Source organism: Antedon mediterranea, chromosome 6 (assembly GCF_964355755.1).
Source record: "Antedon mediterranea chromosome 6, ecAntMedi1.1, whole genome shotgun sequence".
Taxonomy (NCBI): Eukaryota; Metazoa; Echinodermata; class Crinoidea; order Comatulida; family Antedonidae; genus Antedon; species Antedon mediterranea.
Genome location: NC_092675.1, coordinates 19,397,269 through 19,423,633, shown reverse-complemented (window position 1 = coordinate 19,423,633; position 26,365 = coordinate 19,397,269). Strand labels below are relative to the sequence as shown.

At 34.2% G+C, this 26,365-nt stretch overlaps 3 protein-coding genes across 3 annotated transcripts; 1 reads left to right on the top strand and 2 right to left on the bottom strand.

Annotated features, from left to right (window-relative positions):
- Positions 1 to 2,849: 2,849 nt before the first annotated feature.
- LOC140052457 (uncharacterized) lies at positions 2,850 to 5,010 on the bottom strand. The gene is made up of 2 exons (XM_072098068.1): positions 4,984 to 5,010; positions 2,850 to 3,968 (listed from the first exon to the last, which is right to left on the bottom strand). Exons 1-2 carry the CDS (start codon positions 5,008 to 5,010, stop codon positions 2,850 to 2,852), a joined length of 1,146 nt encoding a protein of 381 aa, XP_071954169.1.
- On the bottom strand, positions 4,966 to 16,465 carry LOC140052031 (calcium homeostasis endoplasmic reticulum protein-like). Its single transcript, XM_072097402.1, has 17 exons — positions 16,329 to 16,465; positions 15,503 to 15,673; positions 14,246 to 14,967; positions 14,009 to 14,146; positions 13,491 to 13,642; positions 12,919 to 13,039; positions 12,124 to 12,213; positions 11,460 to 11,640; positions 10,704 to 10,793; positions 10,149 to 10,223; positions 9,525 to 9,772; positions 8,111 to 8,244; positions 7,718 to 7,909; positions 6,903 to 7,259; positions 6,628 to 6,707; positions 6,204 to 6,395; positions 4,966 to 5,656 (listed from the first exon to the last, which is right to left on the bottom strand). Exons 1-17 carry the CDS (start codon positions 16,354 to 16,356, stop codon positions 5,622 to 5,624), a joined length of 3,006 nt encoding a protein of 1,001 aa, XP_071953503.1. The 5' UTR covers positions 16,357 to 16,465; the 3' UTR covers positions 4,966 to 5,621.
- A 184-nt stretch (positions 16,466 to 16,649) lies between these two features.
- Positions 16,650 to 24,803, top strand: LOC140052185 (sperm-tail PG-rich repeat-containing protein 2-like). The gene is made up of 10 exons (XM_072097626.1): positions 16,650 to 17,078; positions 17,312 to 17,580; positions 17,780 to 17,944; positions 18,202 to 18,426; positions 18,698 to 18,811; positions 19,434 to 19,593; positions 19,689 to 19,945; positions 20,606 to 20,789; positions 21,107 to 21,225; positions 23,409 to 24,803. Exons 1-10 carry the CDS (start codon positions 16,967 to 16,969, stop codon positions 23,538 to 23,540), a joined length of 1,737 nt encoding a protein of 578 aa, XP_071953727.1. The 5' UTR covers positions 16,650 to 16,966; the 3' UTR covers positions 23,541 to 24,803.
- Positions 24,804 to 26,365: the final 1,562 nt, after the last annotated feature.

Genomic DNA, 26,365 nt, shown 5'->3' with positions numbered 1-26,365 from the left:
AAAACCAAAGCACTGTTTCATGTTTAAATTGTCAAAAAATGCTTACGGAAGGGCTACCAAAATTTCCTAATAAATAACAGTGGAATACATAATCTTAATCATATTTCTTTAATTGATTGATGAAGAAGGTGGTGTAGACGTAGCATACCTGGATTTTAGCAAGGCCTTCGATACTGTCCCACACCAACGACTACTGAAAAAAATACAAGCATATGGAATTAATGGTAATCTTTTAAAATGGATAGAATGTTTCTTACTTGGAAGGAAGCAGCGTGTTGCAATTAAAGGAACCTTATCGTCTTGGTCCCATGTTACAAGCGGGATACCCCAAGGAAGTATCCTCGGACCTATACTATTCTTGATCTACATAAACGATCTACCCGATATATTAGAAACCCACACAGAGATGTTTGCTGATGATACCAAACTGTTCAATCATATTAAGAGTCGGGCTGACTGTGAAGCCCTCCAACGTGATATTGATGCTGCTAACGATTGGGCAAAAACTTGGCAGTTGAAGTTTAACGTCAATAAGTGCTGCATTATGCATCTTGGCGGGAACCTTGAATTGTACAATTATACGATGTCAGCGGAGGCTTTGCAGGCAAAAGAGGAAGAAAAAGACTTGGGCGTTATATTTGACCAGACCCTCAAGTTCAGCAAACACGTTGGAATCGTCAGTAATAGAGCCAACAGAGTTGTTGGTCTGATCAGACATACATTTAACTACCTTGATGAGGAAATGTTTGTTCCACTTTTTAAATCATTAGTGAGACCTCACCTTGAATATGCTAACTGTGTATGGTCTCCGTTTCTTCGTAAAGATATAACATGCATTGAAAAAGTTCAAAGGAGGGCAACAAAAGCAATTCCATCATTAAAAGACCTGGATTATACAGAACGCCTAAAACGACTAAATCTACCAACATTGGCCTTTAGAAGATTACGAGGAGATATGATTCAAGTTTTTAAAATGGTGACAGGCCTAAGTGGTAGTGGAATGCGTAACTTCTTCCCTATGAAAACATACGAGAGAAACCTAAGAAGACATAGATACACCATATATAAGCGACGACCTAAACTGGATATCCGCAAGTACAATTTTTCTTACAGAATTGTTAACCTATGGAATAGTCTACCAGAGGAAGCCGTTAACACCACCACAGTAAACGCCTTTAAAAATAAACTTGATAAATTCATTGAAACAAAATACAACAAATTTACTTTTATGGGATAAAGTGTATTGCAGAAGAATTTAAATCAAGGAAACAAATGAAAAAAAACCAAACAAAAAAAAAAACCATGCAGTGATGACTTGATGAAATTGGGAGGGCATGACATGTACCATACATAAATGTATGGTCTACTTACGAGCCCGACAAGACAGGTGATTACAGACAGGTGATAATGGCAGGATCTCAATTTCAGGAATGTTGACCATTTTTCTCGGTGAATCTTCTTCCGAGTCAAAATAAAAATTGCACTCGGTCCCGCTTTCTTTAATAAAAGTAAGTAGGCCTAGTCTAGGCCTGGACCTAGCCTAGTTTTAATCAATAATGCCTATCTTTAAATAGTCATAATTATTTTTTGCCTAAATATGAAACTTTTAATAAACGAAAATGAATAGAGAAACAGTGTCCGTGAATCTGTGAATGTGTGTGTCTTAAAAGTATTGCAATCATTTATAAAGCTAGTATAGTGCTAAGTTCTAACACGCTTCATATGAATTGTTCTTTTATGTTTGCCCTATTTAAATTATTGTCTGAATATGGAAACATTTATTGTATTTATTCAATTTCTACCATATAGGTAGGCCTACAATAAAATAAAAAGACAAAATGAAATATATAAGGCAAGGAAAGGCCAAAAGTGCTAGCCTATAAATCGAATATCAGTCCTGTAGTTTTAAAACAGAAACGGAACATTATAATTTATAGTAAAGCTGGCTTTCTTGATCTTAAGAGGACTATTTTAAGGGGATTGCCGCAGATATCGATATCTAACCCAGGGGCCTGTAGGGAAGCGAATTGTGTTAAATGAAACCTTTATATTACCGGAAATGGCACTTTTGCACGTACAATTCACGATAAATGGCAACTCTAGTTCGCCGGAAATGTTGAGCTACAGTAGCAAACAAAAACAAACATAAACTGAACACAGTGTTGCTTAAACCACACTCCAGAGAAAAGAAAATATGATCGAAATTTGCAGAAAGAAGAAATTGAACAGTACAGTTATTTCAAAGTTCGGAACGTCCGTATAGCGTGGTTCCCACTAGCGACGCAACACAAGGACGTAACGCAACGCAAGTGAATTGACCAATCACAAAGCGATGGCTTATTCGCTTGTGATTGCTAACTGTCTATAACTTCGCTTGTCATTGGTTAAAACGCTTGCGTTGCGTTTGCGTCCTTGCGTTACGTTCTAGTGGGAACCAAGCTTTTACGGAAATTCGGCCCAATATACGGACGAAACGAAGATAAATACGGTACTACGGAAATACTTAAGTGATGGGGAATCCCCGGCAAAATGCAATAATTATGGACATATGAACCATATGACGGGGCTTTCCACGAACACAGTGTGGCCTTTTGTACCTTTTTATAACGCACACAAGCAATCCAAACAGTCAGAAATTCATTCTGAGCATGTTCAAAAACATATCTAGAAAAAAATACGTTGCGTCAGTTGATATCCACTAGCGACGCAACGTAACGCAATGTAAGGAAATGCCCTATCTAATAATTGTGTTTTCCCCAGTTTTTTTTAAGGTAGTGTGATTAATTCGGTCGAATGCCTTACTAAAATCAACTGTACAAATCGAGGCATACGTACCTGACAGAATCCTGTTACATTAGGTCAACCAAGTAATGTGTAGTTGAGCAACCTTTAGAGTTTCCAAATTGTTGAGGGTCCAAATGGGGTTGAAAATCTTTAGATATCCACTCAGCAATAAAACTCTCAAAAATACGACCAAATAAAGGTGTAATGGATATTGGTCGGTATTCATCTGGGCTACAGGCTTTAGAGGACTTAGGAATAGGCGTAATAGCTGCACGTTTCCACACACTAGGAAAAACATGCGACTTAAGACAGAGATTAAATATCTCTGTCAAAGGAGGCGCTAACTCAACGGCGAAATCCCTAATTAACCGAGAAGGAATGTCATCGGGATGACTAGACTTATTAACCTTAATCTTCAACAGACGTCTGTATACCTCACCAGGATAGATAACTGGTGGACTCAGAGATGGGAGAAATGCTGGTAAATTCTCCAAGTCTAGAGCAGGAAGTTGAGAGCATATTCTGGAAAAATGAATATTCAGGTCTCTTACAACATCATGTACTGGTAAATCACAGTTTAATACGATTGTGTTAAATTTAGGCTTTGCTTTTCCAGTAATTGTTTGGATCTTTTTGTGCCATTTGCGTGGCTCATTATTTCTTAAGGCAGCGATTGATTTTGAATAAAATTCGGCCTTGGCCGATCTGATTTTATTGCGAACCTCATTTCTATAGAAGCGGAATTCTGCGTCTTTTCCTAGTCTATAAGCATTATGTCGTTTGCGAATCAATTTCTTTATACCAACATTAAACCATGGCTTGTCATCCTCTTTTAAATGTGATACCACGATAGGAAAGCAATTTCTAAAATTTGTCTGCAAAATATCACCCAACTCGACAGCAGCCTTTTCAGGATCAGAATTTGAAATAGCATTACTCCAATTTAACTGAGTAATAATTTGACCAAACACACGTACGGAAGAATCTTTAATCGGACGAAGTAATTTTTTTTTTGGTTTAACCCGATTCTTAACTTTATTAACCTTAGGTTTCAAGAGAATACTTGAATGATCGCTACATGCTAAGGGTGCGAGTTTAACTGGAGTCTGATAAACATCAGGCGTAGGCCTACTAAGAACAACTTTATCTAGACAAGACCTACCACGAGTGGAAAAGTTAACAACCTGTTTAAAAGCAGTGGATTAAGGTCAAAGTCTGCATGAAATCAAACCTACGATGTTTGCAGCACTGTTGCATCGTCGGTTCCCACTTGTGATTACACAATGCAGCACTTTGCGTCGATACGTCGCTGCGTTAAGCGTGGTTCCCACTAGCGACGCAACACAAGGACGTAACGCAACGCAAGTGAATTGACCAATCACAACCGATGGCTTATTCGCTTGTGATTGCTGTCTATAACTTCGCTTGTCATTGGTTAAAACGCTTGCGTTGCGTTTACGTCCTTGCGTTACGTTCTAGTGGGAACCAAGCTTAATAATTGTCTGCGTGAAATCAAATTGTCTGCGTGATGTTTGCAGCACTATTCCGTCGTCGGTTCCCACTTGTGATTACGCAATACAGCACTTTGCGTCGACACGTCGCTGCGTCTAGTGGGAACCACGCTTTAGACATGATACTACCTGCTTTAGTTATTGGAATGATTGTAATGTGTTTAAAGCGTGGTTCCCACTAGAGATGCAACGTAACGCAACGACGTATTGCGTAATCACAAGTGGGATCCGACGACGGAATAGTGCTGCAAACATCGTAGGTTTGATTTCACGCAGGCGGGGTGCAACTAACACAATTATTGGAAGGGCATTTTCTTACGTTGCGTCGCTAGTGGGAAACAAGCTTTACGAAAAGGGATATATGAACGATGACGAACCAGAAAGACGAATACGAAGACATTATTTAATAATTTCTTGTTAAGTGGAAATGGAGAATTTTCTATTGCTGCTCTTATAGAAGAATGACGATTCTATTTGAATCTGATCTTTGTCCCTTTGACTCTGATGAGATTTGTGTATAATGTGTTGTGAATATCTTTTTTTTTGGTCAAATATATATAGATAAATAAATAAATAACATACATTATATCAATCATTTGCTTGAGTGAGGTATTGAAGATTAAAATTGTTTTTTTTTTACATAAGCCGGATTTAGAATAAAAGAAATCTTGTGCATAATTTTACATACAGACACAAATGAACACAAGTTCCACATTTTTCTACAAATCAATGTAATTTATAGTAAATATTAATTACTGAATAGTAAGGATTTGTTTTTTAACTAAAAAAGACTAAAATGTCACTGCTTTGCGGTATCTATTTAAATAGATGCAGTGAAAGACATAAGCGCCCCAGACGTCAACAACAACAATGAACCACCTTCTGTTGTGTTCTTAATAAACTAAACAAAAAATATCATAGATTGGGTTTTATTTTTCAAATGAAAATTTCAATTAAAAATGTGAAAAATCAATTGTGTTTTATTTAATAAATGCGGTACTGTTAGACTTACAAGACTGCATTTCCAACTCCATTTTCAAAAATTCTAGAATTCGAATTCACTTTACAAATAAAAATATAACAGTACTGAGAAGAGAAATCAGCTTTCACATATACATCCAAAATATACATACATATTTGTATGTTATTTGTACAATCTTGGTTTTACTGAAACTAGAATGTTGTGACATTGGTTTGTGGTATCAATTTGTCTCACTGTTTTGTACATTATAAAATACACTATGTGCTATCACAGATCACCACCGAAGTCACTGTTTCAGAAAATAAAGATGTTTAACATTAACAAAGCCTGTTCTCTGTCCAGTTTCATTTGGTTGATTCTGCAATTTCACGCTTTGTTGCTAAAATACAAACAGTAGAAAGTTGATTTTTTATTTATTATAAAATTAAACAAGCACTTATTGTAAAATCATACATTGCTATTAACGAGGGTTCGAACAAACCTCCTCCATGCAGTGGAAGTGATGGTAAATATGCCTAACTAGCCTAGCTCATGCAGTGGAAGTGATGGTAAATATGCCTAACTAGCCTAGCTCATGCAGTGGAAGTGATGGTAAATATGCCTAACTAGCCTAGCTCATGCAGTGGAAGTGATGGTAAATATGCCTAACTAGCCTAGCTCATGCAGTGGAAGTGATGGTAAATATGCCTAACTAGCCTAGCTCATGCAGTGGAAGTGATGGTAAATATGCCTAACTAGCCTAGCTCATGCAGTGGAAGTGATGGTAAATATGCCTAACTAGCCTAGCTCATGCAGTGGAAGTGATGGTAAATATGCCTAACTAGCCTAGCTCATGCAGTGGAAGTGATGGTAAATATGCCTAACTAGCTCATGACGAAAGTTCAATAAATTAAATACTAAAATGTGTAAGTATAACTTAAACTAACCTTTCTTTTCTTCATCCCTTGCCTTCATACGACTGATAAATGAATGACTTTTATTTTTCCTAAAACTTTCGAATGGATCATTAACCGCATTTCCGACACCTTTATACATATCCATCTTGCCTCGAACCTCTCCACCAGAAATGGGGTCAACTATTCCCTGCTCTCTGGCACCAAGACCTTGTCCACCCCAACCTAATATCAAAGAAAAATGTTTAAAATACTAATAAAAGTGTTTATGGAAATTGTGAAGGAAAAACCCAACTTATTAAAAGTACAAATTTAATTAACTTTTTATAAAAACATATATATTTTGCTTAAGTTGCCTAAATAAGGTTACATCGTATATTCCTCTTTAAATTAAAGTTAAAACTATATTTCTAAAGTATGTGTATGTGAGTAGGTTACAATTAGTTGTTGGCCTAACCCATTTTCTTTAGTAGTTGATGTCCTTTATTTTCATTTCCTAACATTGAGTCCGCACTCGCAGTTTCATAGAAAGAATGGCTGAAAAGAAAAAACAATAATCCACATTACTGTCTACGAATAATGAATAACTTTATTTTGGAGACAAATTGTAGGAGTTTTTTCTATGGGTTCCTTTACGTATTACATACTTAGATATACTAAGGGAAATATTTAATTTAGAGGACACATCAGTAAACATTTTACTCATCTTTAATCTAGTACAAAAATACTTACAATCCAACATTTTCGGGCGTGGGAGATCGAGATCTTCTCCTCCTTGGTGGTGGTGTTCTTGACCTTGACCTAACTGCACGTTGATATTGTGGTGATTGTGAACGCCGTCTGTATACTGGTGAACGTGATCTTGAACGTGCTTTCCTTCTATGAGACGGGGGTGGGGATCTAGATACTGAACGTTTTTGATAAGGAGGCGATGCAGAAGCCCTTTTGTAAGGAGGAGATGCAGAAGCCCTTTTGTAAGGAGGAGATGCAGAGCGTCGTTTGTAGGGAGGCGATATGGACCGCCGCTGGTATGGCGGTGATGGTGAACGTGAAGTAGCTCTACGTCTGGGAGGTGTTTGCGACCTTGACCTAGAATAATAGTTTTAAGTAAACATATATTGTTATTATTATTACACAGTACTTAAAGTTATATATAATTAGTTTTTAAACTTTTTTTTTAAACAAGAATTTAATATTCACACTAATTTTTTTGTGTGTATATTGCTAATTTGTATTATAAGGTTGAGAGTTGCGATTTTTCAAAATTAACCTGTGAATTGTAACAGTACAGTACATACTTTTCTTTAAAATTTCCCAAATTAGCATGTATGCTAGATGGGTAAAATCATTATCTTAATGTGTTCTCTATATTGCTTTCTGTTTATTCATTATGTAAATATAGATAAGGAAGTTGTTTTCTGAAATAGTTGATAGGTTGTTCTATGGATCAAAAGTAATCAAGTCAGATAATAAACCAGCAACTCATACTCAACAGAATTAAAATTCTCACAAAATAAAGCAATAAATTAGTAAATAAATTGACTTACCTTCGTCTGGGGGGTGATAGTGACCTTCTTCGTGGTGAAGGTGACTTAGAACGGAATCTTTTGTGTGTTACTTCTGGTGTTGGTGGTGCTGGTGAAGGTGCTGGCTGTGGTTCTGGTTCTTCTTTCTTTACTTTCCCATGTTTCTGTTTTGCTTTGAAAAACTCAAACAGACCATTTGCTTCCCAACCATCACTATACAGTAAAGAATGACATAATGATGATGACTCCAATTGAAAACAAATACTCCCTTATGAGTAGTGGCTTGTACACAATTGTAGATGTGTGCAATAGCCAATATTTGTATAATACTATACAACATTTCTTCCTCTTATACTGTAGTATATAGATTTTAATTCAAAATCAAAATATGTGTATTTAAAAAAACATATTTACATGTTTCTTGGACACTCCCTTGAAGGTGGAGCATAAAACATCTCAACTGCTGCCAGTAGTCTCTCTGATGGAGGTTGGGGAGGTGGCAGACGTATCTGGTCTGGATCCAATGGTTCATAGTTTGTGTCTTCAAGCTGCAATATAAGAAGAATATCCTTACTAATGTAAACTAAATAAAAACAATTATGTATATACAATTTTGTATTTTTTTATTATTATGTATAATTTTATATATATATATATAATTTTTAGCTAAACAGCGAATGTTGTAATCGCACACAAAATTTCCTTGAATTGCTCTATAATCACACATTACGGCATCCAACTTTACAACAAGTATTATACATTAATATTTTTAAAACATGACGTCAACTAGACCGAGTACTAAATCTAAACGATCGATCGGGAAATCAACCGAAATTATGTAGGAGCCTACTGGCAACCCAGGCGTGATCAACGATGGATGTCAAACAGCCCGCTGAGCCAACCGGTATACAAATAACGACAGGCGCCTCGGAACAACACAAACAAGGCCTACGGACAACGAACACATCAACAATGCGAGATATTGAGCTCCTCCTTTCAGACGATAAGGAACTCGTAAGTATTGTAGCTACGACCATAAGTAGGCATATCCTATCTTCTAATCTTATGGATAAAATTATAGCATCCATATGTGGAAACGAATGTGTAATAAAATCAATAGGTGACGCCATACTTGACCAGGTCAGTCAAAATATTTACAGCAGCGTTTCCCTTGACAACGAGACAATAGCCAGTGACATTACATCACTACAAGAAAAAAACAATAGGCTGACGATAGAGCATAACAGCTTACTTGAAAAAGTCGATGCCATTGAGCAATATAGTAGACCTAATTGCCTACTAATACACGTCATACCCGAGACAGAAAATCGTGAAACATTGATAAGATAGCCCTAGATATCATATCATCTCGTATTTGCGACGACATTGAACTGATCGGTTAGGACCGCACACACCGCCTTGGGCGAAAGTTGAACAGAACAAATCGCGTACTAAACTAAACCACGTCCAAGTATCATCAAATTCTCCACATAGCGCGAAAGAGCAGAGGTACTTGTAATAAAAAGCTACTTAAAAACTTGTCTTCCTCAATAACTAAAGATAATTATTATTGACTTATTAAGTGTGTATATATAATATTTTAATGAGTTGTAGATCAAGATCTTCTTGACCTTTAGAGGTTACAGTATCACATCCAGCTAGAGGAAACTTTTTCATGTATTAAAGATCCTTAATGGATTAGGAATTGACTTATTACACTGTGGGTATAGTAATTTGCAAAAATCAAATAGCTTATGCAACATAGTATTTATTTGGTGTAATTACAAAACCCACACTATTTCTCTAAAAACAAAAATAATAAACCTACCCTGACAAGCGGTGCCATTAATCCAGCTGGCAGATCATAGTATGGTGCAGTTGGCATTAAACTTGCATCATTAGTAGGCATACTTGGAGGTTGAATCATAGCCTGGCCAGCCATATCAGGAGTATAGCCTGGTGGTGGTACACTGAAGTTTGGAGGAGGTACATGGGGATTGAATGGGGGTGGAGGATGACTGGGTGGAGGATGACTGGGTGGAGGATGACTGGGTGGAGGGTGACTGGGTGGAGGACCTAGAAGTAAAATTTTTCAAACCTCTGTATATAGCCTTATTACAATACTTTATTTTTTATACTGAATTCTTAAAAATGAAATACATGCCATCATGAAAGATACAATGTCATCACCAGGAATCTGGTGTGTAAATTTTATTTGGTATCAACATAGAATTTCATCTTTCACCTCATAAAATTATTTTTACTATCGCACTGATAAATATTCATTAGTTTTATAATATTAAATGTTTTACATATATTACATAATCTTAAGGTTTAGCATAATAAGAAGTTATATTCATAGGTCAAGATAATATACTGTATTAAACCTTAACTTATTTCTGAAGAGAAATTGAAAAAACTGCATGGAATTAGAATATAGTGCTAATCTTACCTTGATTGGGTGGAAACTGTGCCACAGGGAAGCCAGGTGGAGGTACTGATGGATCAAAGTTTGGCAAATTTGGTCCTAATAAATAAAATATATGTTGTGATTGTAATATTTTTTATACTTTAACCATGTAATAAACACATTATTAGGAATAATGAGGAATAAATAAAGATATTTTGTTTTGTATATCAACCACTGTAATAAATTGAAAATACTGTATTATAAATCAGCATTCTGCAAACTTTTTATTTTCGCAGCCTAAAATCTTCTTCTCGGGACAAACCTACTTTACTAATCACAAAAACAACTAAATCATAGCAATAAAAGTGAGTAAGTGAGTTTAAGTGTTTCTTAAATGTTTCTCAAACAATAATGTTTTGTAATCCATTAAAAAATGATGAATTTTATATTGTATACATAGGTGCAGACATATATAATGATATTACAGTTGTCACAAAAGCTATAGGATAAAACATCATCATGGTTACGTCTAGCGAGAAAATATTCCCTAAACATGGTGGTACATGCATTTCAGTGAGTGTTAACTGTAAAGTTTACCTTTTTGATTATCTTGACCAGCAGTTGTAGGGTGTGTTGAGCCTGCATTGCTACCTGGCATAGTTGTACTAGGTAGGTTAATACCAATAGCTAATAAAAACAAAGGAATGAATTAAATTACTGTCAAATTAAAATTTGATAGTATTGTCTGATTAGGCATCGTCATCATCTTGGCCTATAGATGGATTTGCGTTTAAATGTACACAAACACTAGTTGAAAGATACAGGGTGGATGTGTTAGTGTTTCCTTCTGTAATGTAATTGAAAATATTGTTTTTTTTCTTTAATATTAGTTTATTTGTTTGTACTGTTACTGTAGAGGTAGTACAATATTTTTCCAGAAATAAAGAAAATGTCATTTAGCTATGCTTGATAATGACATATTAAATGACTACAGTTACACATTAAAAATGTTGACAATTTGAACACTGTATTTTTTATTTATTTTTTATTTTAATCACAAGTGATCCACTTGTGATTACATTGCTATCACATTTAAAGAAAGAAATAGATGACTCAAATTCAAATAACACTGACTAGGTAGAATACAGGAGAACTCTTATTAAATTGGACCCAACAAAGTTTCGCCCAAATAGAGGTGTACCCTGAATAGAGGTGTTCTATACAGTTAAAATACATTTCATCTCGTTCATTTTGTAGGAAAGTGCCCTAATAGGAGTTTCCCCTGAATGGGGGTGTCCAAAGGGGTTCACTGTTAAAAAAACCCTTGTATTATAAATAGTCCACATACTGTACCTTGTGCTATTTGTAACTGTTTTGCTTGCATATTATGTTGCTGTTGTTGTTTATTGATCTCAAGCTGTTGCTTCAAGTGAGAGACAAAGTCTGAATGTTGCTTCTGTAACTGCTGAATTCTAGCCTCAATCTGTTGCTGTATCTGCTGTACAGACGCCTGGTTCTCCTGCATCATTTTTGCCTAGTAAAAAGCAAGAAATCTTTTATAATTAAGCTTTAAAAAAAACCAGAGTAATGTACCAATCTCCTCAACAACTCATACAGTCAACCTTGGATTCCTCCATGAGTCAACTACATAAACACATAATGTGACAAGCATGACTGTTTAGTTCCATATGGATAATTAAGTCTGAAGTCAATACATTTAGTATGTCATGTTTTTGCCGCCATTTGATTGGCTGTATAAAGATTACCCATACTTTAATCTCACATCAAGCAAGACAATCTAATAAAGTCATTATGATATTTTGGGGCAATTAGAGAAACTAGAATTATCAATGCTATGGGTTGTAATTACTGTGTGTAAAAAAACAACATTTTTGATGGACACTTCTGTTCTTGCATTAAACACTTCGTTTAATTAAACAGAAAATGACATTCCTTTTACAGTAGTACCACAAAACACACCATAAATATTGCACAATACATTTTACAAAGAACTTACCTGGAAATTGTTCATTGAGACTATAGGGTTTTTAAGTTGTTCAATGGTATCATTGTTAAAATAACTGTTAGTTTCCCACAACTTAAGAACCTGAAACAAAGAAAAACAATTATTTGATCATTGTTATTTCAAACTAGTACAAAAATTCAATAATACTGCAGGATAGTATGTACATAGTAATTTAAAAGAGTGACTGTTATATTCAATGAAGTGAAATAGACAGTCCAATATTCTCTACATTCAACTCATAAACATTAATTTCATATGACCATATAAGGCGAGTGAGTGGCCGAGCGGTTAAGACAGTGGAACCGTAATTACGTAGCCATAACATCGGCAAAGGTTCGAGGCTCACTCGCTCCATGGTTCTGGTGGTAGAACGAGTCTTCTCGGATAAGGACTATAAACCGTAGGTCCAGTGTACACATAGCTCATGCGCACTTTAAAGAACCTAGTACATCTTTCGAGACGAGTAGGGGGTTACTCCGGTGTACTAGTCCACACAAACACAGCCACTGTCACACACAGCCACTGTGCAAATTGGGACCGGACCGTTTTAGAGGTGATTACCACCTGTTGGTCCAGATCCTTCACTAACTGAGTTAGTGAGAAGTCGAATAAATAATAAAAAAATAAATAAATAAAAAATTATCACAAGATTCTACTAAATTTAATTAATTATACAGATAATAATAAACCAAATTATTTCAAATAGATAGTAAATAGATATCTTATTACAATTTTAGGCTAATCATTTTATATTATATTGGTGGTTAATAACAATTTTGACAATACCTTTTCAACCCTATCTCGTTTTTCATCATCCATTTGATCAATACATAAAAGAGCACTGCAAAATATTGGTACAACCACGCCCTGGATGGCTGTCTGCAAGTCTGATGCACCACGCCTTGAGCTAAACATTTAATGAACAATTATTAATTCACTGGCGCCATGTTTACCTACACAATTTTCATGCTACGAAAACCATCTTAAGCTCTGTCTATACTATCAAACTAGTTTGACAAAAAAAGTGTGATGTGCCCAAATATGGTAGTGATATTCCCAAATATGGTAGCGATATGACATCATCATGTCCATATATGGGCACATCATATAAATTTTGAGTGTACTGTAGACAAGGCTTTACGAAATTTCAAACAGTAACCCTATGCACAGCATTTTCCACAAGATTTTTTTAAATAAGACAAATTTTTATTGGAACGTTCTTATAATCTAATATTCTAATATGTAGAAATATCGAAGGAAAGTTAGTTAATCTGGGTAAGGATGTAATGTATTACTAATAAATGAAAATCTTTAAATCAATTTAAAAAACTACTTAAGTAGTAAGTGAACAGACTTACCAGTGATGGATGACATCATTAATTAAATATATTAAGTGTAGTTTTGCTTGAAATGGAACGTTCTTAGGAGTTATCCGATGTAGGAGAAATAACCCAACAAATTCACAATGTTTTTGTGTCTTACACGTAGAAAAAATAAGTTGCTTGCCATGCTAAGATAGAAATCAAATTTGAGTTAGAAAATGCCACACAGTATAATATTGTAGTACCAAATAGTATATTTATTTATTTCGTACTTTTCCCACACAATAGTAAACTTGAGGTTCATCACATACAATTCAGGAGGGAAACAAGACAACATCAATTTATTACATTTCACTGTTTCCACAATCTAACCCAGCAATGAAAAGATATTAGATATTTTTATTGTTTTACCTTCTTAATCATCAATATACACAGTATAGTCGAAACCCTATAGAAGATACCTTCAGGACCCAATAAAAAGTGTCCACTTAGAATTGGTCATTTGGTAATTTACCTTCAACCACTGCACTGAAGTTAGAAGAAGAAATACTTACAGCAATTGCATCTTTCGTGCAAGAATCAATAATTGTCTGTGTCTTATTGTGGAAATCATTGGCATCAATATCAAGTGCTTTAGCAGTTTGGTTGATCACTTGTTGTCTGTTTTCGATTAATACAGCATCAATTTTTTCCTGTTAAATGTAGAAAAAAATAAGATGATAAATACAACAATCTTCACAGTCACAAAATATATTACTTACAATCAAGAATACTGTATAAGTTACTCTAACCTGTTGTTGGTTCACCAAATGCTTCTGCTGCTCAAGCAGATTCACTTGACTTTCTCGGATTTTATTTTCAATTTGATTATTTGTCAGGGCATTCTGATCCACAGGCGTTGTTTCAGTATTTGATGCTACCTGCTGTTGTTGTGGCAAATTTGGTTGTGCTTGTTGCTGTATTTGTTGAAATTGCTGCTGTTTCTCTGCCTGTTGCTGTTGATATTTCTGATGTTCAGCCTGCTGCTGCTGTAACATTTGTTGCTGTTTCTGCTGCATCTGGATTGGCGGCATGGGCATCTGCTGTGGCATGTGTGGTGGCGGAGGTTGTTGCATTCCTTGCTGGGGAGGTTGTTGCATTCCTTGCTGGGGATGTGGTTGCGGGGGTTGTTGCATTCCTTGCGGGGGATGTGGTGGTTGTTGCATTCCTTGCTGGGGATGTGGTGGTTGTTGCATTCTTTGCTGGGGATGTGGTGGTTGTGGAGGCTGTTGCATTCCTTGCTGGGGATGTGGTGGTTGGGGATGTGGTGGTTGGGGAGGTTGTGGCATTCCTGGTGGTGGATGCATGGTACCAGGGTGATGATGTTGCATCATTGGAGGTTGCTGGAACTGTGGTAGGTGAGGAGGTGGTGGCTGCTGTTGTTGCCATGGTGCTGTTTGTATGGAATGTTTTGTTATAACATCTTGTAGAATGGCCTGCTGCTGGGCAAGCTTTTGATTTTGTTGTCTTATTACTAAAAAAAAAAGAAGAGAAAATATTGGTCAGATGTTTGCCCTACTCTGACATAATGTTGTACTTTATACTAATTAGTATTGTACATTGGTCACAGGTAATTCTCGGGTGGGACTCAAATGGAAGGGCAAAAATTGCTTAACTCCCTGACGCAAACCTACTCCACAGTAGTTAAATACAATTATGAGGCTATCAGCACAGTCAACCGTGTGTGTAAATTTAAGTTTTTCTTCTATCATTACAAGTTAAATAAGTATTTTCTAATGGTATGGTTGACCATGTGCCAATATCACTGTGGCACAAGTCCACGGTACCATGCATGAAACATTAAAATGTTTAGGAAAACTTTACATGCACCATTGACTATGCTGATGGTCACTTCCATCAACAAAGGACCACTGGACGAGAATACATGAATAGTAGACGTTTGATTTACATGGATCAGACAAATAATAAATGGGCAACTTAATCTTGACTTTAGTTATAATAATCATACAATAACCTTTAATTAAAAGAATCTTGAAAAAAAAACTTACTCTGTGATTCAGTAGACACTTTATATTGATAATAGTTAAAATAATCACCACCAAATAGGAAATTAAATCTGGGGTTATTTGCTTGTTTTTGCTTGGTCATATTTTCAAACTCCGGTCCATTTCTGGCCACAAAATTGGCCAGCTTATCAATTATTTTTCTTAATTCAGGATCTTTAGGGAAAAAATGGAAAATTAAAAATTATATCTGTTGTTACTATCAATCATTAGTAGTAGTTGTAACATTGTTAGTAACAAAATTTTAGTAGACCAAAAATTAAGCTGTTTTTTCTTCCACTTTACTTTAAAAATGTTTTTTTGAAAAAATATATCACAAGAAAAGAAAAACAGTACAGTATTAACTATTATTATATTTTTATTTACACACCTTTCTTTGCAACAGCAGCATACTACTAAAGCAACTACAGACGTAGGGCTAGGCCTAGCTACTACAGTAGGCCTACTACTACAGTGTACTAACATAAAGTTAAAACTGTACAATTTTCAATTACAATTTCATTTGTCTCATCTGTCTGTTCATTAATTTCTTGTTTTGTTTACTACTTATTTTATGAAATTTAAAAATAACACCCAAGTTCCATCCCAAGCTAGGCCTCCTAGTAGCAGGCTTGAACATTACAGTATACAGACTGTATGTAAGTGGCAGATGATGCATAGCCTAGCCTACAGTATCTATCTAGAGGCCTACTCGGTCCTCTATCTAGTATCTGGCTACCCGGCCGGGTAGGAGGCCTAGGCTAGCCTTTTTGTTGTAGTATGGTAAACACATGCTATTTTTATTAAATAATTATCAAAATAACATTCGTACCTTCTGGAGGATTAGGAACATCCGACATCGTTCTTGTTTATTTCAATCAAATATTTAATTCAAGGCAAAAATAACCTTATTTTCAATTAAATTAAAGATAAGCCTTTATTTTTGGCCTAGCCTTCTTTCGCACACGCCACCATACGTTGTTTACACTCTGCGTTGCTGTGTTTAACAGAGTAAAAACGCGTTTAACATAAAGGACATGACGCAAACACTTCTTCCGCGTTCGATTAGACGTGCGCCCTCTACTTGGCTCCATGACAACCGGTGAACACAAAGTGCATGTTTTTCCGGTCTCTCTTCTGCTTCCTTGTTGTGTGTTTAGTTGATTAACGTGGTTTACACTTTGTGTGTGATACGTTGGAGAGATGATCATTGTAAACTGCTAACTTTCTAGAAGTAAACATTAATGGGACTAAGTTTAAAAGATTGTTAGACATAACAGTAAACTTGTGTGCACTGTGGTACATAATTTCGTAAACGTTACGATCCAGACAGAGAGCTGACTGACTGACTTTTATAGTACCGCCGGAAGGAAGTTATTATTATTAGACCCACTACACTAGGCTAGGCTAGGGGGCCTGGTTAGGCCTAGCTATTTTCATTTATTCTTGATTAGAGCTACAGTATTAACCATGTATGACAGAGCTCCACGACAGCTTACTTCTGGATCACACTCAACAGGACCGAACGTAGGACCTGGAACATATGAAAATTTAATTCATACAAATGCTAAACTGAGATCAGGTACGTAAACATTTGCCTTTTTAATTTTCTCTCTTTTGTGTAGTACTGGGCCTAGGGCCAGGCCTAGAGTAGTAGTACTACTGTACTACTACTAGCCTAGGCCTACAGTAGAAAAGTTAGTAATGTTTGAAAGTATAAGAAACACAAACAAACAGTATCTGAAAGTTGTTGTAGGGCAATTTTATTTTCACAGTCAACTTGTAATAATTTTGTATTTGTTTTTTAAATTATAGATGGATATGCTCCATTTTCTTCGATGACAAGAAGAGAAACATTTTTGACAGTACAAGATAGTGTTATAGCAGCTCCAGGACCCGGACAATACGATCCTTTGGTATGCCAAGATAAAATTGTAGGTGGTCGTACACTAGCAAACCGTGCACAACGATTTCAAGACAGTACTCCATCCAATAAGACACCTGGTCCAGGTTCATATAATTTGTCAAAAAGTAGTGACTGGATTAAGAAGAACTTGGAAAATGACATAAAACCACCAGGGAATGTAAGTGCCAATGTGTTTTGAATAATATTTATTCATTCAATTATGAATGCTAATTATGATTTTTATTATGATGATCATTTAAAATAGCAATAAAAGAAAAATTTGTAGACAAAACCTCTTATAGAATACATGATCTTGTCCAAATTCAAACCCATAACTTTGCCGTTATGAACCACTAATTAATATTTGGTATATTTAGTTGATGACCACCAGGGTTCGATATCAACGGCAGGCCCAGGCACCGTCTATTCCAACTCCTGGCCAGTCATACGGTTATGAGGAAAATGAAGATGGACAACTCAAGAAACAAGATGCCCCTGAAAGGGATTCTTCAATGGGACCAGCCTTCTACAATGTACATCATGTAAGTTTATTATTAATAAATAATGGAACAAGGGTAGTGATGCTAATCAAATTTTGTCTCGTTTTAGACTTATTTACATACAGTACTAACATATTTGTCACACTGGGGGTCGGGAGGGATGCAGGGTGTTGGAGAGGTTTTTCTCTGTTTATCCTCTGCATAAATGTTGAATGGTGAGGATAAGAAAATCTATGAGAGTGAAAATGAAACAAACCGGCTTGATAGTCAGACTTACTGTAAATACATTTAATTACTAGGAAAATACAAAGACTACTACAAAATACAAAGGTGTACACTTCAGCAGAATGGCATCAACAAGGATGGATTTTAGTGGGAACCAAGGCCCAGGACCTGGAGAGTATAATCCCTACCAAGTAAAATGCATGGAAACAGAGATCATGAAAGCTAAAGAAGGTACTAGGGTCTTTGATTCTAGGCTGCCACGATACCATGAATTGATTGTGCATGCAGATGAAAAAAAGGTTAGTTTATTGGGTATTTTTTTATTATCAAACAGAAGCAGATAAAAATAAAGAGATAAAAATAACACATGCACTTTAAAAGTTTTATTTAAAGGTCATATTTTAATGCTTGAGATCATATTTTAAATATACTATACAAATTTCGTCAATATCAATAAAATGGATATTTACTTGCACTAATGATCAACTAATAATGTAACTGTATATTGAGTAAATAAAAGTAAGTATATATTATTACTGTTAATCAATTGTTGGTTATATTTGTGTTTAGGCTGTTCCAGGGCCTGGCAAATATCAAATCAATAGCCAATTTGATAATAAAAAACCATCAATAAATACAGAAGGATTAGAAGTTGAGCACCCGCCATTTATGTCGCAGTCAAAGGTAGAGTTTCTTACTTTCTTGATTTCTTATAAATTGTAAAGTCAAATGTGCTTTGAAAAGGTATTTTCACATTTTGTTGAGTGTAATGAGTATATTTTGTTGCATTTATGTTTGTGGATATTTACACTTTTGTGTTATTTATGGCATTTTAAAATGTGCAAATATTTACTTGTTTTGTGTAAAATAATCAATAGACATCCACCCACCAAATAATACAAAATATTTTATTCATAGAATCGTTTTTTATTGTTCATTGTTATTTATATCTATATTGGTTGACTTATTATTGTTTTTTATTTGTAAATCAATATGCAGTAGCAATTCCATATAAACACACTAAGAGTAATATAATACACAGACATGTAAAAACATACAAAGCACTTAATGAATTCGAGAGAGCAAACTCAGTTTAAAATACACATTGTATTAGTTCCATTCATTGTAATGTATTTATTTTACATGTTTGAGTTTTTTAACTCGTATTTGTGTTCTCTGTTCTGTGTTAATGTTTAATCACAAATGTAAACCTATTTGTTGGATCTTGATGCATAATCTCTAAATCATGTATGGTATAATTTTGTCTCTTCCGTGGTTTAATTCATTTTCAATACTTTGATTACAGAGATTTTCAGATCCACGAACCTCAGGTCCAGCACCAGGAACATACAATGACCCACGGCATTCCTTAGAAGTTCTCAAGCGAACAAAAGGCTTAAAACGAAGTCCGTTTGGTCAAACAGCTCTCAGATTTGGTCAAGAACCTCATATACAAAAAACACCAGGTTTGTTATTAGATAATAGATTTGTATTTATAATGCGATTTATAAAGATCTTCACTTATGAATGTTTTAATCAATTATCTTTTTATTTCATTCAGGACCAGGGTCATATCATTTTAGAGGCATAGCACAGGACAGTGTACGGAAAGCTTACATGGAAAGTACTAGAAGAGGTGCATTCGGATCCACATCAGTACGCATTAAACCAATAACAAAGAGATCGGAATCTGCACAACCAGGCCCAGCACACTACCAACTTGTAGACAAACCAGACTATAGTAGATATTCGCATAATACAACAGCAAATTTCTCCTCACAGACAAACAGACTTCACTCACCTCCACCTATCATAAAGGTTTGTAATTTTTTCGTGAATTGCTAATAAATATTATTCCATTTCAGATAATAAAATAGAACTATTCCAAGGTGATGCACTTCTTCAGGTTATTTTGCATTCAATAAATGCCTATGAAATGCATAATTAACTTTCCTGCAGGTCATTGACTTTTATTTTAAGTAGCAAAATGAAAATTGATTGAAAAATGCATTTTCAATGAAAAAAAATATTGATGAACCTTTTTAAAATAAAAACTTGAACTTATATACTTTACGTGTTATGTGTATAATTGTCATAATTTTGGCACTGTGACAATTTGTCATTATTGTGACACTATGTTAATTTGATTTTACCTATTTTGTATTTTCTCTTTCTTATTTTTTTGGAAATTTGAAAAAAAAAATGGTTTCCAATTTTTTTTTTATGTACATAAAGGTACTATTAGGGAGCTTTCTATTTCCGACAACCTAGAACAATTATGCATATTGAATCCGGCACAATTGAGCCTAGGCAAGGAAGCACACTTTGCACATATTGATATGACATAGCTAGGTCATAGGTCGTTTAGCTCTTTAATATTGAAAGTTTGCATGAAGGATAATACTGTACATTGAGCATGGCAGCAATCATTTTTTTTTCAATAATATTATAATATTGTAAAATGTTTTAATTTTGCAGGAAGTGCCACCTCCAGGTGCTTATGAGGTCAGCAAGTCATATGATCGAACCCAGAAAAAGGTAGAACCAGCTCCTCCGAGGTCTGTGGTTGGAAAACGAAAGAAAGGATCTTTCCTGTCATCTTCTTCCAGGTTCTCACAACCAAGAGATATCATCATTGAGAAACCAGAATCTGCAAATCCAGGTACTTTACTAAAGATGAACGGCATAAACTTTCATAAGACAACATTGATACAAATTCATGCTTCTCTTAAGCTCTGTCTACACTATTAAACTTTATGTGACAAAAAAATATGATGTGCCGATATATGGACATGATGATGGCATATTACTACCATTTTTGGGTATATCACACTTTTTTCTCAAGCTAGTTTGATAGTGTAGACACTGAGCTTTATATAATATACAGTGTGTTTTTTTTACAATTGTGCCATCTTACTCCCTCATTCTATTGATTTCATTAATTTCATTAACATTTTTTCTGTGTTTTTGCTTTTCTAGGCCCTGGTACATACAGACCAGAAGATAATCGTAGTAGTATAAAGTTGGGACTTATGGTTAATAAAGACACCCGTTTCAAAGAGCTAAAAAATGATAATCCTGGACCAGGTTCATATGAGGTTGGTGTAAATATTTTTGTAAATATTACAAACTGTTGTATTTTATAGAAAACTATAGTGAATTATTAATATTTTTCTCATATTTAAAATAATATATTTATAAAATAAAAATAAAAGCAAATAATATTTCATTATGAAAATAAAACTTTCACCTAAACTTGTAATTAAAAACATATCAATAATAATTTAGAATTTAGTTTATTAATAATTAAGCATAATAATTCAATCTATGCTTCATGTATTAAACACTAATTTTACATATCTCTAAAATTAAATTATATCCACTACAATTTACAAACAGTACAATGCTATTGTTAAAAAAGATCTACACCCATATTTGTTTAATCATACATGAACAATCACCTGCAATTTAATTTGAACACATTTTAAACTGACAACGTATTTCTGAACTTTGGGCTTCAGACCTGCTTTTAAACAATCTGTATTCATTCATTTATATGACATTCAATGACAGAAAACTTTTCTCATTTATCATGCCTTATTATTCTCTCATCAATATTGTATATCTAAATTGAACTCATTTTCAGAATTACCTAATAATTTTCTGGGGAAAGTTACACTGTTGATAATATGTCCTTGTTTTGCTAATGTACAGTTTTCACTTATCATTAAAGTGTCAGTTTATTACTAGATATTGTGCTCCAATTTATAGTAAACATTGTTAACGTGATATGATCGAATGATTTATGGTATTAACTGCAATATTCATAAATGTCTTGTATGATAGACACAACTTTGTGAAATTTCTCAGCCTCAGCATTGATGAATTGTTAGAACCCTGGTTACTCTCTGGGCCAACACTCACCCAAATAACTATAAACTAATTGTTCTTCAAAAGAAAGGAACTCTTCCGCAGTTGAATTCCTCCCTTGGCAATATATTTTCCAAGATAAATCCTCTTCAGCTCACAGATTTTAATTTATTTCGGCAAGGTTTATTTTTTTATCTCCTTGACTCACTCTAAATGATGGTGGGAATATTCAAAGCTACCATCAGAGATTTGTTAGGAATAAATGAGAATAGATGAGTTATTAGTAAAGTTATTTTTATCCTATATGTAACCATCACAAGTTTGCAAACTATGTATGTATTTATAGATATCAGATAGGACCATACTCTCTCCTTCATTGTACACTAAAAACTTAAGAAGAAGAAACTAACTACTGTACAGTATAAGAATTCCCAACTTATTCATCCTACTGTATTTAAACCCAGAATCACATAAATATTTATGTTTTTATATGTGACATTCTTCAATTATTAATATATATAACAAAATACTCATGATGCGACTAGAAATCTATAAAATAAACATTATTTTTTCCACCACCAAAAGAAATTTCATTTGACATCGAAATCGAACTTTTATTTGACCTAAATTGATTTGTGCAGTTGTATATATGTATAGTTTAGTATAGGTTAGTATAAAATGTTGCGTTCTTGATGCTCTCTGTGTGTATTATATATTTGCATCATGTTTGTTCAATGTTTAAATTAGTCACTTTGGCTTGCTTCATGCAATATTCATTGTACTCTGAGAAATCAATTTAATCTTGACTGAATTGGTTATTTCAAAAAGACATATTCTTCATATTCTCACGTGTGTTGATAATTGCGATGCTTTTATAGCTACAATCTGAACCTTACCGTAATTCATCTGATCTTGTTTTTCTGCTCAGTTCTGTTCTTAATGAAGAAGTTTTATACTCACACACACTGCATATGTTGTTAGGCAGGAGTATAAATGGGTACTCTAATTGTACTGATTAATAAAAATGGAATTTGTTGAATATTAAATAAATTATCTATGGAATATGTGTATCTTTTACTTAATTTTTGAATATTCCAACCATAAATGATTGCATGAACAATTCATTTTGAATGACTATGCCATACCAAAGAACAGAGCCTGTTGACAAATATCCAACAATGCAATATAGAAATCTATTTTTGCATCAAAACCAGAGGGTGCATTTGGTGTCACCCAGGGGAAATATTAGTCAGTGAATTCTATTCATATATGCACTTTCAAAACCTAAATTAAACCAAACAAGAAGCATATTTATACAGTATTATTAGGTGAATTTTACCATGGTTGAATGATATGGAAACTTAACCAAATCTATATTCAACAATAACTAATATGTTTCCTTTTTTTTTAGATGAGTCCACTAATTCAAGATACAGTCCTAAAAGGAACATTTAATGCAACGCTGAACAACCCAATAGCACCCAAGATGGAGCTATCAGAATCAAGAACAAACTCAAACCATGCATTTATACTAGGTGTTTAAAACACAGCATTCACATAAAAATTCAAATAAATATTTATCCACCAAATGTGTATTCTTATTTGTATCCATAAAATGTCTTTCATTAACCCGCCGATGATATTTTTTCTTTTGTAAAAAAGCCAATCTTGTTTTTGATTTTATTCTTTCATAATTTAAATATATAATATGTAAATATAAAACTATAATGTTTTGATAATTATTTTTCCTCTACAACAATACATCTGTATTCCTTACCATCAGCTTTAAGATCTTCCACATTTTTTCCAAAACATTTTCCAAATTGGAATTTATCTAGCGATCACACATGAAATGAAGGCTTTGTGATACTTGCCTTAAAATGTTTGGTTTAAATCCCATACAACTATGATTACAACGTATACAGCAGCCAAGAAAATTGACCGCATGCTCTTAAAAAGCAATACCTAAATTCTAAATAATCAATGTAACCCTAAAATAGACAACCCGATCTCTTTGACTCTCTTCGATAAAAAATCGTGCGACCGATTTGTTGGTAGCTGTGAATAATGGATACCTCTGTGATGTCCTATTTGTAAAAAGAAATACTTAAGATTTTAAGTATACTAATACACTACAATGTAATTGTAATTCATGTAAAGAAGAGTATATACAATTTAAAATAATGTTTGTTTTAATCGTACTGTGTTGCTAAAACAGAATATATCCCTATAAAATAATTTCAATTTATCATATTACAGTATTAGCTATTAAATAAAATTATATTTGGGCTTGAAGAATATCTACCTATGTAGTATTGTATGAATAAAACAAATTACGCCACCAGTTCTATTAATGCATTTAATTTCATTTTGTATTGTATGTAATAATTATGCTTCAAATTAACATATTCTGTAAAAATATAATATGCAAAATATTTCTTCCGTCCATTGTAATTCTGTCCGTTCATATGATAATTCCTTCCATGTAAAAATCGCATGACGTTATTTTAAATATAAAATAAAACTCTATTATATTTAAGACACAATAGGACACAATAGGACAATGTAGATTATAATAATATTACCTTAGCATTATTGTTATTACAAAGAACGTTCTGCATTAAATTAATATGAAATGTTAGTTTTAATAATGTAATATGCATATATCTCCAATCGTTTAGGTTGGCTTCCGACCGTCTTTACTACCTTAGTGTTATTACACAATAATACTTCTGTGAATCCCGTCCCTGTTGTGTGCTGGTGACTATTGTAACATAATTATTATGATTAGAATAAAAATGTAAATACTGCTACTAAAGTGATAAAGAGAATTTTTTTTGTCAAATATTGGCTTGGTTGTATTTGAACAGAAGAAGGGCGTGTGCAGGATATTATTATTTGATTGGAATGCCATATACCCCCAATATTTTATTTATTTTTTTATATTAGGTTGAGAACAAGTTTGCAATATGTTTCATTCGTCAGTTATAAAACAGTACACCGATGCAAAACAAGTACGATACGCACTTTTTGTAAAAAGTAAAGTAGCAGAAAGGTAGAACGTATCGTCGTTGATGATTCTTCCATATTCTTATGAATGAATAGCCGAACGAATGCCTTCTTCAGTGGATGCCCTACATTTGTAAAATTTGTTTCAGTATCCTTATTTCCAGCGCACATGCTTAAGCGCTAAATCAACTCTACAAGGAGTAATTTATTGAAAGTGTCACGGAGCTCTGTTCGGCAAACAGTCGCGAAACCGCCAAAGGCCAAATTCTCTCTGTCATGAAGAAATCGAAAATTGTAAGTGAATGTAAAAGAAGAATCATTCATTCATAAACAAGGTACGAATAATACAACTGTATCCATGAATCAGAATTGAAATTATACAAATTATAAATTAACACGTCTCCAACGAACCGGGCTACTTTTATTTTAAGTTTAAAAAAACATGATTGCTGAATCTTTTGATAGCGCGCCCTCTATATCGTCACACGTTTCTCGGTTTCTATGACTCAAAATTTTTTTTTTAGACATTTATAGCTACGCATCAACATCACGTTATCACGCATGATTGATGACAATCTTGCTACGTAGAAGATAGGCGATATATTCATTATCCATTTGGACATGAATTTCTTGGCTACTAATATTGGACATTGGGAATTTATAGCGTGTATTCTGACAAACTCCTAATTGGCCGTATTGATATGTGTAATTGATTAAACATAATGATAGTGGATATTACTGTTCCGTTTAGGACCGGGAAGCTAACGAAATATGCCTATATGTAATAGTTTAACTAAAAGTTTCTTAAATCACCCTTATAAGCCATACGCAATTAAACAGTGGTTTAGATATACTGTATACATGACGAGAACCATCTTTATCCATATCCATTACATTTCTTCCATTCAAAGAATGTCAGTTCGGTTTTGTTGATAACATAAGCCAAGTAGGCCTACATAAATATAAACTGAAAGTGATATGCTGTACATAATACAATGGAGGCTATAGAACGTAGATCTAAAAAAAAAAATTGTGGCTGAGGTTAGTTCGATCTTAATTTACTCATGTTTTTTCTATGAATACTGGAACTGTCGTCGTTGGTCATCGCCTGGACCGTAACAGTCTAGAATCCGCCGGTTTCGAGAAATCAAGTCAAGCTTGGTTCCCATTAGAACGTAACGCAAGGACGTACGTAAACGCAACGCAAGCGTTTTAACCAATGACAAGCGAATTTATAGATAGTAAAGCTTGGTTCCCACTAGAACGTAATGCAAGGACGTAAACGCAACGCAAGCGTTTTAACCAATGACAAGCGAAGTTATAGACGGTTAGCAATCACAAGCGAATAAGCCATCGCTT